This window comes from Sphaerodactylus townsendi, linkage group LG06 (genome assembly GCF_021028975.2).
Source record: "Sphaerodactylus townsendi isolate TG3544 linkage group LG06, MPM_Stown_v2.3, whole genome shotgun sequence".
In the NCBI taxonomy this organism is placed as follows: domain Eukaryota; kingdom Metazoa; phylum Chordata; class Lepidosauria; order Squamata; family Sphaerodactylidae; genus Sphaerodactylus; species Sphaerodactylus townsendi.
Window position 1 is genome coordinate 85,546,522 of NC_059430.1, and position 19,083 is coordinate 85,565,604.

General features: G+C 40.1%; 2 protein-coding genes across 5 annotated transcripts in view; one reads left to right on the forward strand and one right to left on the reverse strand.

The window, feature by feature from the left end:
• COG5 (component of oligomeric golgi complex 5) overlaps window positions 1-19,083 on the forward strand; it is a 216,477-nt gene that overhangs the window by 45,717 nt on the left and 151,677 nt on the right. The window lies entirely within an intron of this gene.
• GPR22 (G protein-coupled receptor 22) lies at window positions 213-6,112 on the reverse strand. Its single transcript, XM_048499488.1, is given in 4 exon segments — window positions 213-988; window positions 990-1,922; window positions 4,212-4,468; window positions 5,710-6,112. Coding segments are annotated over 3 exon segments (1,392 nt in total). The 5' UTR covers window positions 4,256-4,468; window positions 5,710-6,112; the 3' UTR covers window positions 213-573.

Sequence of the window (19,083 nt, forward strand, 5' to 3'; positions counted from 1 at the left end):
AGGGGCTGGATCCAGCCAACTCATCCAATTCTCTGTCACACTATAGTCCCCATTCAAAATGGCTTTTGCCTACACAAGATACACTGTTCTCAACAGACTTTTTGGGTGATCAAAAACATCTCCTTCCTTTCTCATAAGCAGAAAAGCTGGTTGGATCCATCCCATAGCCATGTGACTTCTTTGTGGCAAGCCAATAAAATATTTTTGTGGCAGAAAGCTTAAAAACAAAGCTTTATATATTTACAGCAACTCAAATATTACTTTTTAAAGTGTACACTTCTTTTAAGGCTTTTTTAAAAAAAAGAAAATATTTACTTTGATGTATATTAGAGGAGGACAGGCTTTTTGACAAATTATACCTCTGATAGGACTTTGACACACTGCCATGCAATATACATCTTGGCTAATCATGAAGGAAAATATACAGGCCTAACCTATGCAGTATATATGTTAAACATTTACAGTCTGGGCAATTCTTCTTTTTTCTTTTAAAAAATATCCTTATTTGGCAGTATTTATTTTAATTGTTTTTATATTTCCTTTTAAATGATTCAGTGATTACCATACTACAGTCTAGTCTGTAACAACCTGAGGTACTAAACACTTCTGTCTTACTTCATTGTCTTCAAAGGTAATTGTCCTGTTCCTCTGAGGCTCTATCCATGAGTTGTGTATTACAGCATTATTTGGGATTGGGTCAGCTTCCACTATTGAAACTACTCGCTTTTTCATTTTACTTTTCAGAACTTTTTGAAATTTCTGCCTAGTGAATGCATATAGAAGAGGGTGAAAAATGGTAGTTCCATATGCCATGACTAGAAAACACAATCTCAACTTTACCAAAAGGTCACTTGGGCCCAAACATAAAATTGTAGTGTTTAAAACTGTAATTGGTGTCCAGCAGAGAAGAAAAGTTGAAATGATCAACAGCGACATCCTGAAGACTCTCTTCTGTCTTTCCCGTCTGCTCCAACGGTGATGTCGCTTTTACTGCCCCACCTTGTGAAGGCAATTTAAGGTAACTGCCAACAGGCTGAGAGTCCCTTACACCAAAGACCACATTTCTCCCTCCGCTGCTTTGTGATGCATCAGTGGTTTCATGTTGTGTGGACAAAGAAATTGTCTTTTTCTTTCTTGCTTTTTTCTTCTGCCCTGTAGAAAATCTTGTGCCTATTCGGATATTCAGTGCCTGGAGTATTTTGCTATATGTAATTAGCATTACTATAACAGTGAAGAAAAAGATAGGAATTTGTACTAAAAGGTGATAGTACATCCCTAGTTCTGTGTGATATTCATTTGCACTAACACAAAGAAGTGTCTTGTTTTCCCAAGTATTTGTACTTTGAAGACTGAAGAAACTGACTTCGATGAATGGAATCAGGAATGAGAAAAAAGAGACAATCCATATTGATGTCATAAGCATTACAGCCCTCCCCATTGTTAAAATCCGATTAGCTGGTTTCACAGAGATATCGTATCGGTCCAGCGTGATAGCGAAGACATTGATGGCAGTGGAGACGCTTGCAAAGGACACACAAGCCTCATGGAAGCAGCAGATTAGTGCAGAGTTACTCTCCCGTGAAAGCAGAAGAATAACTGTAGTTAGAGGAATACATCCCACACAAATTATTACATCTAGAACATGAAGGTTCATTGTAATAATGTTACTGACAGAATTGATTAAGTTGGATTTCATGCAGTAAAGTACCAGTACGGTGAGATTGCTGCCAAGTCCCAACACTATTTCCAGCATCAGAAATCCAGTGAGAGAAACTTGAAAGCTTAATGGATAAGAAAGTGGCTGGTACATATTCGTGTTGATGTCATCAATGGCATCTCGAACTGTAATGTTAGATTCAGGCTGCATGTTGACTTCTGGAATGGAAGTGAAACACATCCTTTTGTTGGGAGATCGTTTTGCCCTGAGAAGATAACAGAGAAGATGTATAGCAGTTTGAGTTTCAATACTCTTCAGATGAATTGCATACATACAGTCAAGCTGCTTTGATTGTACATCGACTAACATGCAGTAAATTGGGCAAGTATAAATATAACAATTGGCCAAGTGGGAATTTGAGATGTAAGAAAATAGATTTTTTAAAAAGCTGTAACAGACAGTATTTGAAATCCAGATGATATGTATGCATATATTTGGTCTCTACTCATTGGAAAAGTAAGTTGAACTATTTTATATAAAGCTTTTGTGGGAAAAATGCAGAAGGACCTAGATTTGAAAGAAATCCTCCTCCTGAGATACGTAATTCTTTGGATTAAAATTACTATTTCACATCAGACTTCACGAGCAGCATTCAAATATATTGTAATGGTATAGTGTTGCCTATTCAGAAATTTCTCTGTGTGTTTCTCTGTGTAGTTATGTGTTTGTGTGTAGCTGTATATAGTGTGTATGTATACACACAAATACATGCCCTTATTCTTATACTTGATTGTGGAACTGCATAAATTAGAAGTGCCAAGATTCTAAGAAGCTCTGACAACTAGCAGGCAATGTGTCACATTGCAAAAAGCAAGAATATTTAATTGTGGCAAATTTTCCACATCTAGATTAAACATAAACATATATTAGTTATTACAGTGGGGATGAGCAAAAATACCTTAGTAGGTTTGGGGTATGTGGATTTCAGTATTGTAATAGATAGTTATTTCTCTAGTTACATAGTTCAGAGATTTAGTGACCTGTCATTACTGGTAAAAATATGATCATTCCTTGAACAGATTATAATACCACTATGACATATTTATGTGAGATTGCTGCTATCTACTGTTTTGGAACAATGTACCTTTGTATTGCAGCAAGAATTCTCAGAGATTTTGAGTTGGAGGCAAATTTGGCTTTGGTTGAATTCATGCAGTCACTGCTCAAGAAATCATAAAATAAACATTTAAAAAAGTAAATAAAATTGCATTTATGTCATACAGATTTTTGAAAATCCTTTCAGTTGCAGAAGTTGCTAGGTTTTTGAAACAATTTCTTCTCTTTAAATAGTAGCTTTAAATATAAAATAACAGGATGTTTTTTGAAAAGAAAAAGATTTTATTGAGTTGTATGCACATTTAATAATTGACTTCTAGATGATATTCTATATTTGATGTCTCCCTGCCAGTTTTAGCTATTGGTCTATGTATATCATAGTATTTTGCAGTAGTTTAAAAACAAGGATTCAGGAAGATTAGAGTTAAGTAAGTTGAAAATAAGTAATACTTCTCGCCTTGTAAAATAAGCGAAAGGAATATGCAAACCGAAATCTGACAAAAATAAAGCAAAATTCAATGTGCCAACTTTTAGACAGGCAGCTTTAAGCAAACCAGGCTTTATTGGATCAGTTACTAAGATATGCTGTTAAATGAAAGATTTCACAATGAAAAGGTAATTGAAATGAAATGCATCTCCAGAGCTGTGCTCTGTCCTTTTGTAAATGTGAAGCAGAGGTTGGGGGCATGCAGCATCTGACCTACCTGTTTTCTCTTACCTCAAGGGCCTCTCAGTTTGCTGGAGCAGCTTGTTATAAATTCATACATGGTGTCACTGACTGATTTTGACAAGTGTTTTCACCTGGCAACAGAGAGATGGCTGCAATCTGTTTCCTGCCTTGTAGAGTATTTTAGTTTTTCCTTTCCCTCCAACACGGTTACCAGCAGATTAAAAAAAATTGAACCAAAGGATTTAATTCCCTGATATGCTTCTATAGACCAGTGCCTGAGAGATACGAATTATCTTTCTTTTTTAAAAGCCATTAGTAGAAAGCAGAACTTCTGTAAGAGGCTTGTGACTGTTAACATTTTTGTGGTGTTTGGCACCATTTTTTATTTTCCCAGATGTAGCAAAATAAAAATTGTTAAATAACAACTGATTTCAGAAGTGTATTCAGACATCCTCTTGTTACAGTGGTATGCTGATTTGAATAGGATTTTGGTGCATTGGTCTGAAGTTATGAGTTTGCCACAGAAGTTGTCATATAATTCAGTTCCTGTGTTTTCACTGAGGCCCATGAATTGTATCAGCTGACCTGTGATGGTTAAACTTCGGTCATTGGACTAGTGACTTGGATAACACTTTATAGAGTATTTATAAAGCCCAATCTTAGCTTACTGGTAACATACAAAAAGCCACATCTTACTGTTCATTCATCAGCCATCTCCACAGGTCTGATTTTACATTATAAATCCCCCTTTTTTAGTGAGATGCTCACCATTTTGCTGTAATTTTAAATCCTTGATTTAATCTTCTCTCCATGAATAGTTGTATCAGGTGTCTTAATCCCTGCTGATGTGTTGCAAGTATTTAAAGGGTAATGTGGACTTCCTCCAGGGTTTTGCTCTGGTTCTTCTGTCTTAAAAAAATTAAAAACATGTCCTGATACTTGTAGTGCAGATGGCTCAGAAGATTCCCCAAGCAACTGTATTCTTCATGTTGTTATAAATAAAACCAAATTAGAAAATCTGTGCCCTTGTGAAGAAAGACAGAGAGAGAAAGGTTAGAAACAGAGATTCTAGAATAATGTGCGTCCAGGTATCCCTTAGGATAACATTTTCATATAGTCTCATCTGAAGGCACTTCGTGTAACATGGCTTGTTTTAGCGATTGTATAATGGGGTTTTTTTGCATGAAGTATATAGAATTAAGAACATTCATTTGATTATTTCTAAATATGTTTATATGTATTTTTTGCCCACTATACCTGAAGGTCTGAGGGCGGTTACAACATAACATCAAAGTCATAAAAGTCATATTGACAGACTCAAAAACCATTACCATCTATAACAATAAAACTAATTTAAAATTTATAAAACCTATTAAAACCTATCAACATTTATGAAACTTAAAAAATCATTAAAAACCATTTAAAAATTCATAAAACCTATTTAAAAATAATATTTGGGCCCCCTCAGATCTCTTCAGTGCACATTTCAAAATATTAAAAATAAAGGACAGTAGGCAATAAAGCAGGACAATTGCTGCATTCTTTTCATAAGTATTCATAGGTACTGCTTTTACATATGTGACTGCTGCTTTCTTGGGAGTAATCCCCATTGACTAGAACGGAATAGACCTGTTTAGGATTACTCTCTAAACGCACTCCTGTCTTGACTTCATGTGACCATCAAGAGCCTGTTCTGCTCCGTGGGAATTACAGCTGGTCTCATTCAAAATTCCTTACTTTGTGTGAGCTTATTTACATTACATTTATTGAACTATACCTTCAGTAGCTAAGCAGTTAACAGAGTAATACCCATGCACAAAAACAGGTAATTATTTTCTCATGAACATTTCAGGGATTAGTGATCTAACCCATCCTCCATAAAGCAGTATATCTTGTTCTTTACAGAGTATTTTAAATCTATTTACAAGATACGTGGTGATCAATAGTTTTAAAAATGGCCTGGACGAATCCTTTTTCAATTTCTGTAAAAATTTCTTAAGCAACAGGATCTTAAGCTATACCATCTCTAAGAGCTTTTGGGCACATGAATGGTAATTTTCCACATTTATGCATTTATAGATGAGCACACCAAGGACTCCATTCCTTTGTCAGTCCTGTTAAATATTTAACAAGGTGTGTGTCATTAAACATACGAACAGGAAGTTTTTTTTTAAGTCAGAATTTTACAGTTGAACCTGCAGTCTCACCCCCATCACAAACCTCTTTTCTGCTTAGGCACCATATAGTAATAAGGAATGCACCTTACCTTCACTGAGGATTGGATAAATTCCCGAAGCTGGTGGAGCCGTTCCAGTTTAGAGGGATTCATTTTTTGTGGGGAGGGGGGCTGGTTCACTTGTTAGCAGAATACAGGGGGAAGAGAGTGAAGAGCATCTCTCCAAAACAGGATCTCAATGCAAATTTGTGCTTGTGTTGTGCCATTGTTTCAGCGTTTTGTTCCCGTCTGCCACACGGAATGCTGCTCTCAGAGCCTGCTGCAGTCTCCTGCTTCCTACCGTAGAATCAATAAGCGTCTGAAAAGGCATAATGAAAGTAATTTAACATACTGAAGCCTTCTTGTCTCCAGAGACGACATTGAGACTCGGTTGTTCTGGAACAGGAGCGGTGCGGGCTGCTTTCAGAAAGCTTGTTCTGGGCAGCCTGTAGGGTATGACAAGCCTACCTTGTCGCTTCTCCTTCACTGCAGAGAGATGCAGTGCATTCACTAATTTTGATTGGTCAGTGATGGTTGGGCTTAAACTGTGCTTCATGCATATGGGAGTGCATTTTCTTTTTTCCTCTTTTTAGATGAGGATTCTTTTTCTAAAGGACTCAATTTACACACGTAAGTTGTGTTTCCTTTGAGTGTATTAAGGAAATGAAGTTTTAGTTCTACAATTTCATACACTGTATTCTCCCCCCACCCCCACCCAGGCTTTTTACTGCTTTTGCCACATGAAATCACACTAGTTGAGGAATACATGTGCCTCTACTGTATATGCTGTACTTAGATTATAGGCTGTGTCTTTATTTCAGGGTATCTATTTTACAACTACCTCTAATACAAATCCAATTGTGTCTTTGGCAGTGGATGACAGTTAATATTTGCTAATGTCTTCTGTAAAACAGGTTAGCATTTGTTCCTTATTTTTCATAAGCTATCTTAGTGATAAGCAGAAACTGCAAAAAGATTTTGATTGGATTTGTAAAGAATATACAATGATAAGAAAGAACAATAATTTCAATCTTTGTATATCTTGTGTATCTTGTCTTGGGTGTTGTCCATGAATTCTGGCTTAACACAATTAGATCATTTGTACAGAGACATGCACTGAATGTTAAAATTGCATGAACAGTTTTGTGGGTTTTTTTAAACATTGACCATGTTTCTGTTCTTATAAAATGTTTCCTTTATAGGTTTTAATCCTTTATGTTTTCCCTGCATTATTGCTTTAAAAAATGTTCAGTTCCTTGGTTTTTACTTATATGTCAGTAAGGGCATTGATGATGGTGGTTATGTGATATGCGACTGAATCAAGGAATTGTTTTATTATGTGTACACTGTGAATAATGCAATTGATTAGGTTTTAAAAACCCATTGATATAAGGTTAATGGGAGCGTAGAGATGTGGCCTACAATCCAGCAGATACGAGCTACTGTCCAGTTTTTACAAGTGATGACTTTCTAGCTATGACAGCTGCAGCAGTGAAAACTCTCAAGATGAACCTGACTGTTGATGTGAAACACTTGCATGCATGTTGTGTAGCGTCGTGCACCAAAGATCCTACAAGAGGGTAGCGTCGTGCACCAAAGATCCTACAAGATGGCAAACTTACTGTAAATACATAGGTGCAGGCTTAAGTTCATTTGAAATACCAACAGCCTGAGTTGTTTGTGGCATTGTCAGCTTTATTCAAAAATTGTAATTGTCATGGTAGAACAGAGAATTTGCAGGAAATTCATAAAGTCAAAGGGCATGAAATTCATAAGGGCATGAAATTCATAAAGTCAAAGGGGTGGGACAGGCTCCCCCCTCCCAAGAAGTCTCACTGGACTTGGGCAGCAGACTTGCTGCACCCAGTGTGCAGGAATAAAAGTGACCCTTTCCTCTGGCTTGAGAGAAAGGGAGATGGGGGCCTTCTCTGTGGAATAATTCTGGGCTTCAAACATACTTCAAATCCAAGAGACCTCTCACTGTCTGTGTGCAGATATGAGGGGTCCCCCTCCCATGTGTCTCACTTAGCAGTTGCTTGCCTGGTTATAAAAATACATTTTCATCAATGAGTGGAGCTCTGAAGGATGCTCCATGAAGCCCAATATTTTGAGTTCCTTTCCAGTCTTTTCCTGATCCTCCCATTTGTTTGTCATCTTATCTAAACATGTGGCTGAGTGACTCTGTATTGGAAAAAGGTTGCTAGTTTTGCTCTTTCTACATTGTTTTCATTTGACTCTGACCTCTTTAGCTGCTAACAAATATTGAACTCCATTGTTATTGGAATGGCTCCAGTTCTGTTTCATAAGCCTCTTTATTATATACTGGAATATAACAAGTAGGAACTTTTTTTTTTAGTTGGCGTTTGGGCTATGCCTGTTGAGTTTCACAGCTATGACACTTTGCTTGTCAGTTTTGCTCAACACTTTCTCAGAAGGTATTCTCATGTATAAATCGTGTTGATTAGCAGAAGCAATGTACCTTGGAAGGGAAGGCAGTATGGTATAGTCCGATCTTGGCAGATCTTGGCAGCTAAGTGGGGTTGGAACTTGGATGGGAGACCACCAAGGAAAGTGGGGATTGCTCTTCATAGGAAAGCAATGGCAAGCCACCTGTATTTCACACTTTTCTTGAAATTCCAGTCTCTTGTACACACCCCTTTCTTTGTAGTAGTTCACACTAAAGTACTGATTAGAGCACTACAGATTTATCGTTTGGCATAGTTAAAGGATTTATTACCATTACCGGTATGCGATTTTTTTCACCATCTTTGACAGAAGAGCTACTTTTTTATTGGAAGTCTTTTGATTTTTTTTTAAACATAGGGTTCAGTATTGCCCTCAGGATTTGTTTGTGACCACTTAATGAACCTAGTGAGCCATGGTTTTGGTCTTCTCTGCTCCTCTGCACTGATTACCTAACTGCATGCTATGCTATTTCTGACCTTCCTGAATCTGGTTAACAGACTTGGTCTGGGAGTACCATGCTTCCATGGAGCACATGGACCTTTTTGAATTGGGCTGTGGTGCATGGAAAGAGGCTGCTTAATCTGCCTCCAGCACCATCTCAACCTGAAATAAGCCTTGTCAAGCTTGCCCAGTTGGAGAAACCTGTGTGTAGCCTTTATCAATCCCCATTAATTTTCTCTAGCAAAGCAATTAGCAGCTCCATGTGGTCATTCCTGTAGAGATCCTGATCAGGACTGGTCATATGTATTCTTGGGAAGCATACAATATAGGCCATGTATGATGCTAGCCTGGACTAAGGAACTGGGTATCATATAGTCAGGCCCTGAGATTCTAAACCATGATATCAACCAGGTTTAAAGAGGAAAACCGCAGTAAGTTCTAGCACTTGATTCAAATATCCAGGATGTTTTCATGAATACGAGGTGGTGCTGGGGGAAGTAGATGGCATGTACTTGAGGACTTGCAAGACTTGTTCTTGTCATTATTTGTTAGTGATGTCTGAATATAACCTCTGTGTTCCTAGGCCTCTTAGGCTTCTTTCCTTGAGTGCAGTCAAAGCCTCCTTAGTTGCTTAGGGATATAAAATATCATTCTTCAGGCTACAAGCGAAAAAGGTATAATTGACCAAAGGCTCTTGGTTTAACTTGCCCTCTTTGACTTTCCATTTGTAAAGTCTGTAACATAAAATTGTTGGAATAAAACATCACATGCATGTTCAGAGCGTAATTCCAGATTTCAGGTTCAGATACCCGTTCGACCTTTTGAAGATGGACAGCCCATAATGGAAGTTCATGGGTAGATGCAGAGCAGTGGTTGAAATACCAGCATCTGAGGCAGGAGGGAATTTTGCAATGCAAAGCATTTGAAATAAGACTTCTTGAAGACTGCTTCAATAGTATATTCATAGTTGGCAATCCATTTTAATGGTGTCCTGCACAATTTAAAATAATTGCATTGATCATTAATGAGTTGCCAAACTTCATGGACTATTTAATGAAGTAGGTGGCACATCACAGTACTTCTATATTTGGTTCTGACTTAGAGACTGTTCAGACTGGAGACAAGGGGTTTCTAAATATTATGGAAGTGATATTCTAGGCAGACTAAGGAATGTTGGCAGGGATTATAGTTTGCATTTAGGCTATTAAGCTTCTTGCTTGTACGCATCACATGGTAGATGTGTAAAAGAAATTAGTTCCCTATGAGTTGAGGTGTCTGTGGTGTCAGCTGAACCAACTAAAAAGCAATTATAAGCATTTTTCCAAATATCGTTTCAACTCTGTTTAAAATGGGTGCAGTTGTTCATGGATTGCAGGTCTTGTTCCTGAGGCTGGTGCTCGCATAATGTTGAACCAGGGATCAGTAGGTCCACATATGCTTTGTCTTCCTCTCTTCCCCTCTTTTGGACAAAATGGTCCCAATTTTCCTCTGCTGTGGATCAGCATTACATGCATCTGTCATCAGCTGCTCGTTAAGGGCTTTTCTTACCTTTTGAATGATCCTGCAGTCACATGTCAATCCCTTAGCTGCTGTTCAGCTGCGTATCTGTCCTACCCCATAGATGCATATTTTTGAGCAAGACTGATATTTTCTAAATGATAGGTATGTGAGTGTGTGTCAATCCTGAGAAAAATTATTAATAAAAATCATATCAGTTTCTTTAAACTCTCATTATAAATTGGAAGAGACAGCCCATTGTTCTTGAGGGGCTTCTCATGGTCCAAGGATTAATATAATGAGAAATTGTACTACTTCCGTGTCCTCAGTGTTGCCCCCCCCCCCTTTCCTGGTAGTTCTATGATGTTGGCTGTAAACTGTACCAGGGACTTCTTTACTTTCAGAAAAAGCTCTCTTTGTGTGTGAATATGTGTGTAAATAAATTTTATTTGTGGTCATGAGTGTACGTTATTCTTTCCGATAGGGGAAAATGAGAGTGACACTTAGGATCTCCATGATTTTGTAGCAGTCATAATATATTTTATTTTATTCACTTATACCTCCCCACCCCTTTTCTCTTCAGTGGGGCCCAAAACTGTTTACATTCTTGTCTTTGCATCCATGTTATCTTCTTAGCAACTCTGTCTGGTAAGTTAGTATCAGAGTTTGTAACTGTCCCAAGGTCACGCAGTGAGCTTCAGTGGTAGAGCATGGATTCCATCTGTGGTGTCTCAGATGCTAGTTGGACACTCTACCCCTGGAATGGAGGACAGATTCTAAATGGAAATGATAAACAACAGGCATTTCTTGTACCAGTTTTTCCTTATTGTTGATATAGCTATTTTTCTCTATTACCTAATAATGTAGCTTGAAACTCTGCCAAACACATCTAAAATGTTGGTGAAAATTTTCTGCTACTTTTCTGCCTCTTTACAAAGTTGAGGATGACAAAATTATATTCAAAATCTTAATTTATCATGTTTGGCAAAACTATTTGGAACTGTTGTATAAACCTCTGAGGTACCTTAATGATGGCCATCTTTTTGGTGCTTGATCCTGGGATGAATGACTGTCTTTAATAGAAAATATTATTTATTTTCTCAACGTTATAGCAATTCTTAGCTTCAAATGTCATGCCTAGAATCCTCCCACCTGTTACCTGAATGACCATACTTACTTACCTATGATAAGTCTTCAAAGCACTTAAATAAAATAACAGAATTCACACAGGCATACAGTGATTGCACAAAATATCATTCTGTTTTTCTAGAAACGGGTGAGAGCTTGCAAAAAGTTGGACTTTCTTTCCAACTGGACCAACAGGGAAAGGCTGTATGGCCTGGGTGATAACTCTATGGGAAATTGAATGGTTTGCTTGTCACTTGTTCCTGGTTCAAGCTCCAACATCCCCAGCCAAAGAACTTTCTTAAGTAGTGTAAAGTTGCTATGAGTCTAGTAATTGATTTGGACGGTCCAGTACTTTCACTAGCTGTCCAGGAAAGAGAACTGAAAAAATACATACATTTAAATGTCCAGGGCCATTTCCGCATGGCCAAATAACAGCGACCTATGGACAGAAAAAACCCTAGGGTGCTGTTCGCACAGGAGGCCGTCCTCGCCCTCCCCAAGCGGCGCAAAGACGTCGCTTTTAAACAAGCGAGGTTTTTTAAAAGCGGCGTCTTCCCACCAGCGTGGTGCAAACTTCACTGGCGTGAGGGCACCACTTTTGACCCCTCCAGTGTCTGCGAGGGACTTAACTTGTGTTCATGTGCAGCTCTGGGCAGCTGGAATGACATGTCCATGCTGCCCTGTGACCCCCAAGAGTCGGAGGGCAGTATGGGTGTGTCTTTCCAGCCACCCGGAGCTGCACAGGAACGCAAGGTAAGTCCCTCGCAGACACCCTGAGTGGCTCCAGCGGCGATGTCGGGATTGCCCGCATGGGACCATGCGAACGGTCCCAACTCTCCACTGGCTTCATCAAAGCCAGTGGAAAGCCGCTGCCTCTGGCCGTGTGGAAATGGCCCAGGTTTTTTTCCAGTTTTTCTCAGTCAGTGAAAATCGTGCAAAGTACATGGTTTGGGCTTGGAGGAGGCACTGTCAAACCCAAATGTGAAGCAGTGGCCATTGCTGCTGCTTTGCACTTGACTGTGTGCTTCCTGCCTTTGCAAACAGTTCTCTTTGTGCAATTTATGCTGGGAGGAGGTGCTGCTGAGCCTCGGTGTGCCTGGTTTTTTTTTTTAACATATCTGGCAACCCTAAAACAGAGGTAGGAAAAACCTCTCCCTGAGTCCCTTGGAGAATTGCTGTTGGTCAGAGTCATCTGTACTGAGAATGATGGACCAGTGGTCTCGCTGTGTATAAAGCAGCCACAAACATTTCATGTATTTTAAGCAAGCTTCTTCTGCCTCCCTGTTCCCACTCTGTCACAACCTGTCACTCCTTTGTCGCTCTCACTGTGGAGGTGTCACATATCATTGCTTATTTGACACAAATTTTTAATGCTGCAGTGCAATTGTGTGTCTTTTTATCGACAAACATAAAGCACTGAAAAATTAGTGACAGGAAATATGTTTAGCTTTCGGCAAAACTAGGCTGAGAGGATGAAGAAAGAGCGGAAAGGAGAAGAGCAAGCAACACAAAGTCAAGGTGGATGATCTGTGGAATCAATTGGAGTGCACCCTTTCCCCATTAAAATGTACCATGATTTGTAGAAAATTGGCATGTAAAAAAGATTACGTGTTAGAGTGTATTGGAGGAGGGCTTCAGTCTTGGAGCTTTCCCCACCTAATGTTTGAGTAGTAGAGCAAAAGCTTCTGCTGATTGGCCAGCCATGGTCCCAAATTGCCCCTTCCTTTAAATGCTTCCCTGTCCTTTGATACATGGCATAGGATTGGATCAATCCAGCTTTTTCACTTAATCTCAGCTGAATCCCCTCCTTAGTACAACCCTTTTTCCACATGGCTTTTGTCTATGCAAGTCCTATAATCCCAAGGTGATAGTGCTGACAACACGGATGGAAGAATTCAGTTACAAATACAGCCGTAATAACTTTGGTCAAAATTAAGTTATAGTCAAAAAGACCTTAATAAACAATATAATATAAATGCCTCATTTGGCTTCAACTATTAAAGATAAGATAACATTCAGAAACACAACCTGCACGAGATACACTGTACCGAAGATGAGTTGCAACTACTGAGAACCCCAGACAGGGTTAGGGGGAAAATAAAACCTTATATACAATATTTTAGTCAGGGAACAAGTTCCCTGCAATGTACTTTTTACAATCAATGACAAAACCTCTTGCAATTTTAAAGTACAAATCACAGTTCATCTGCAATTGGGATAATACCCCCTTGCAATCTAAAAGTAGACTCCAGTGCGATCCTTTACAGATTTAAACATGCAGACATGCAACACAGTGCTCAGACTTTCCAGCACTGTATTTAGCTATATTTTCTCTTGCCGCTTGCTTTTGACCTCATGTCAAGGGCTCTACAAACTCACTTGACAACTGCAGTTTAATTAGTGTGAGTTTTTAATGGTTATTAAAACGTTTGGAGTTTTTTGGAAAGTTTTAAGAAACCACTGGAAGAGTAGATTAAAAAATGTACACCCCTGCTGCGGTCCATTTAGTTTTCCCTGAAGCATTTATACATGCACATGTGCATAGATTTTCATGCAAACACATTTCAGTTTTTTCCACAATCACACTCTCACAATTTTTATATTAAAACGGATTACACAGTGATGAATGTGGATGTGTACTTTGTTTCCTCTGTTGTGGTGAAGGATAACTTGTTAAATATTATATCTGGCTAAGGTTACTTGTGCAGGTTTTCAATGGGACTCAGGCCTGGTTTATGCTTGTGACAGAATGAGATGATAATGAATTGGTGGACTGCTGGGGGATGGTAAATATGGGTCTGTGTTAGATCAGGCTGCAGGTGAGGGATTCTTCTAAGTTTGCTTGCGTTAAACATTCCAGCAAAAGTTAGACTAGGCCAGTGTGCAAAAGTCTAGGTGAGAATTATTCTCTCTATGCTAATTTTTTTAAATCAAGGGAGCCTTTAAATTTATTTGTGCCCTGCTTTTCTCCCTGAAGGTCCCAAAGGGACTTATAGAGTTTGTGTGTGCTGTCAAATTACAGCTGTGTTTTAAAGGTAAGAGATGTTCAGAAGTAGTTTGCCATTGCCTTTCTCTGAGTCACACACCTGTTATTCCTTGGAGGCCTCCTTAGCTTCTGATATTTGACGAGATCCGGCTGGCCTGGGCCTATCTGGGTCAGGACTGCAAATTGGTAAGCAGCAGATAAACCAAACCAAAATAAACGATTACATCTTGGACCAGTCCTGAAATCATTGGCTGGTTTGTTCAAAGACACAAGCTGTGAGCCTTGGGCCAAAAGTTCTTTAGCTTGTAGCCAAGGGCTCATACCTTTGGCCGTGCCATAGTTTTATAAGGCACCTAGAACAGGAAGGGAAACAACAGTCCACTGCTAAGATGTTGCAGAGATGACAAAGATGTTTCTCCTACTCCTTCCTCCCTGCTTATGGGAAGAGTATGGGGAGGGAAGGCAGCATGGTGTAGCCTGATCTTGTCAGATCTTGGAAGCTAAGCAGGGTCGGTACTTGGAAGGGTGACTGTCAAGGAAGACTACAGAGGAAGGCAATGGCAAATCACCTCTGTTTCTCACCTGCTTTGAAAGTCACTTGCTGGGTTCAGCTGTGATTTGACATCCTCATGAAAACTTAGACTGGAATAAATTTCATTAGTCTTAAATATGGCACTTTATACCTTTTTTACATTGTCACAACAAAGAAGGCGGCCATTTTGAATAGTTCAGTAAAATGTCAAGCATTTTGTTTCCAAATGAAGCAGGTTATTTCTTTAATGCTTTTTAAATGACCTGGATGCTTCATAAATGACCTGGAAGTAGGGGTGGGTAGCGTGGTGGCCAAGTTTGCAGATGATACCAAATTATGTAGGGTGGTGAGAACCACAAAGGATTGCGAAAAGCTCCAAGCGGACCTTGATAAATTAGGTGAGTGGGCTCAGAAATGGCAAATGCAGTTCAATGTAGCAAAATGTAAAGTGATGCACATAGGGGCAAAAAATCCAAACTTCACATACACGCTACAGGGGTCAGATGCTATAAGTCACAGACCAGGAGAGGGATTTGAAGTCACCGTCTTTAGTTGATAGTTCCATGGGAATGTCAAGCTCTCAATGCATGGCAGCTGTGAAAAAAAGGAGCAAAACTCTATGCTGGGAGGATAATTAGGAAAGGGAAGGTTGATAATAATAAGAACTGCAAGGATTGTCAAGCCCTTATACCCTAAAGCAGTGTAGTGCGACAGCACTTGGAGTACTGTGTTCAGTTCTGGGTCGCATACATCTCAAAAAAGGATATCGAGAGAGACCTAGAAAAAAAAAAGTGCTGAGAAGGCTACAACCTTGAGGATGATTGAATGGGATTGGAGCAGTCCTCTCCTTATGAGGGAGAAGGTTTGCAGCGTTTGGGACTCTTTAGTCTGGAGAGGAGACGTCTGAGGGGGGATATGATTGAAGTCTATAAAATTATGCATGGGGTAGAAAATGTTGATAGAGAGAAATTTTTCTCTCTTTCTCACAATACTAGAACCAGGGGGCATTCATTGAAAATGCTGGGGGGAAGAATTAGGACTAATAAAAGGAAACACTTCTTCACGCAACGTGTGATTGGTGTTTGGAATATGCTGCCACAGGAGGTGGTGATGGCCATTAACCTGGATAGCTTTGAAAAGGGCTTGGACAGATTTATGGAGGAGAAGTTGATCTATGGCTACCAATCTTGATCCGCCTTGATCTCAGATTTCAAATGCCTTAGCAGACCAGGTGCTCAGGAGCAGCAGCAGCCATTGCTTTCACCGCCTGCATGTGAGCTTCCAAAGGCACCTGGTGGGCCACTGCGAGTAGCAGAGAGCTGGACTAGATGGACTCTGGTCTGATCCAGCAGGCTAGTTCTTATGTTCTTATGTTCTTAAAGAGGTAAATCCTCAGTCCCTTAAAAAAAAACCCAAACATTTCTTAATGTTGTTTTCTATACATACATGTGTATACATTTTTCTGTATGTTTTAATGGATTTTGCTTGGTTTTTAATTGTTGATTTTTGATTGCCATTATTTTTTGTTATAAGCCACCTTATGTAGGTCTGTGGAGAGGTGGCATATAGGTTCTCCTAAATGAATATTTTATTTCTTCTCACACTTGCGTCATTTTGGATGAATTGTTTCAAATTTTCTCTGTTCGAAAGATTGGACTTCTGTTATTACTTTATCATTAGCCATTAGGGTTGCCAACACCAGTGTCAGAAATGCCTGAAGCAGAGCCGTAGCTAGACCAGAGTGCTCCTGGTGCACACTCTGGCTTTTGTGGCCTCCCACAGCGCCCTAGGGTGCACCCCTCTCGCGCACCCCACCCCACCCCACTTACTTTTAAGAAAGGAGCAGGCCGGAGAAGAAGGTCGGAAGCCTGCCTGCGTTGCCTGGGCCTGGTGGGAACTACATTTCCCAGGAGCCCCTGGGAAATGTAGTTCCCACCAGACCCAGGCAACGCAGGCAGGCTTCTGGTCTGCTCCATTCCTAAAAGGAAGTAGGGGGACGTCGTGGAGGGGGAGGGGGGATTTTTCCACCCCCCACGTGACTAGAATTGGTGCACCTGGTGCGTCGCACACACCCCGCCCCCTGGTGGCTTTGCCACTGGCCTGAAGATTTGAGACCTGCGCCAGGAGAGGGCGGAGTTTTGGAAGGGGGAGGGAGCTCAGCAGGGGTGGGATGCTAGAGTTCCCCCTCTGAAACTGCCATGTCCTCTAGGGCAGGGGTAGGAAACCTTTAACACTCAAAGAGCCATTTGGACCCGTTTTCCACGGGAAAAGAAAACACTTGGAGCCGCAAATAATTTTTGACATTTAAAATAAAGATAACGCTATATATATTGGGGTTTTTTTACCTTTTACTCCGTTCATTCTGAGAAGCACATGGATACGCCCGCCCTGCTGCCTGCAGGGCGGGCAAGGATGAAGCCGGCGGCTCGGCCTCGCCGGCCGCTGGGAAAGCGCCTGCCCCGCTCCAACGGGGCATGCGAGAGGGCGCGGCCCAGCCAACCGCGGGCAGTTGGTGCGCCCACCCTGCTGCCTGCAGGGCAGGCAAGGATGGGGCTGGCGGCTCGGCACATGGAGCCACAGTGCAAGGGCAGAAGAGCCGCATGCGGCTCTCGAGCCGTAGGTTCCCTACCCCTGCTCTAGGGGAACTACTCTCTGTGGTTTAGCGATCTGTTGTAATTCCGGGAGACAGACTGTCTATCTTAGTCATCATATTAGCACAAAAAGCTAGATTGTGGTATGTTCTTATTTCCTTAAAGTAAGAACACAAAAGACTAAACACATGCACAAATGACATGTTTCTTTTTTTGGGTGCCTGTTGACAGCTAGGATATATTTCGAATAGCTGTTGCCATAAAGCAGTTAGCTAGGCTAAAAAATTCTAAGTCAGTGTGATGGTTTCCTTCAGTAATGGTATTCAGATAAATCTGCAAAAAGGGTTTGTCTTCCCAGTTCTTTCCCCTCCTTACCTTATTTCATGCCAGTGTGGCACAAAAGGATCATTCAGGACACATCAAATTCACCTTTCAGTCTTATGAAGTCTATAGTTTTAACCATGTAGTTTAATCTCTCCAGAAAATAATGTGCTACCAGCTGCTTAACAAAGACTGTCAAAGCAAAGACTGCAAAACTCTAGTCTATACTCATTACTAATTTCCTGCTTCCGTTGGAACTAGTGAGAAATGCATGTGAGAACATACAGTTGCTTTCAAAGGAGATCCAGTGATTAAACCATGGCAGTGAGGAATAAGTCTGCACACATCTGTGAATGATAAATGTGTGCCTTTCTCTACTTTAAGCAACTTAGTAAAATGTATTGGTGGGTGCCTATTTCCTAGTGTTAACTGATGAGCCCAAGTAATTAAAACTATCCATCAAACCTTGTGTTCAGTTCAAATCCATGTGCTTGTTCATGCATATTTATTAGTCACGTGTTCTTGGAACTGCCATTGCAGTGTATTTGCACTGAAAACTATGTGCGTCTACTGTCTGGCCTACCTTAAGTTAAGACAAAGTCAGTGTCTTCAATATACATTCTGTAAAATAAACAAGCTTTGCTTGTACGGCTTTTGAGGAAGATGGATGGGTGCTACATCTGCAGGGGGATGTAGCCAAGAAAGGGAAAGGTTTGAGGAATCATGAGGTAGTTAATCTAGTTTTGACAAATTATTGTAAGCAATCAGAAACCTAATGAACCTGTGGTAGATGTGACATGTGCAATATCCTCCAGATGTAAAGTTCCTTCATGGGACTGTTTTTGTTATTGTTCACATGGGGGCAAACAGGTGGAAAACATCAGCATAAAACCAGATGGCCATGTGGCTTTTTCAGAGTGAAGCGTGGAGAAGAGAGTGCATATATGTTATATGTAACTTGTTAGTCTTTCCTGAAAAATGTAAATTGTTGTCCAATTCTGACAGAGTGTTTTCCGTTTGACTGCATCTATAGTTGTCAATTCCTCATGCATTTAACCTAGGCATATAGAGCTACTTGTGCACTATGGTCTAATATGGTGCATAACTCTAAAATATGGATAATCTTAAATTTAAACCTTCTTTCTTCAAACATAACTTTGGATCGAGGTTTTAATTGTATAGGTAGAACATTTTATTTAAGTCCTGAAAGATCTGTATTGCTTACCTATCTGTTTCTGGACACAAGTCAAAGTGTTGGTTCTTTCCTTTGTCATGAACAAGCTTGGGGCCATGGTACTTGAGTCACTGTCTCCTCCTGTGCTGTCAATCCCGCTAATTTAGATTTTTTTCCCATGCCATATTCTCTCTGCCCCTGACTTCAGAGGTAAAGTGCGTGGTAACTAAAGATTGGGCATGTTCTCTTTGGAATGTCCTCTTGAAGCTCAGCTGATGCTTCCTTACTG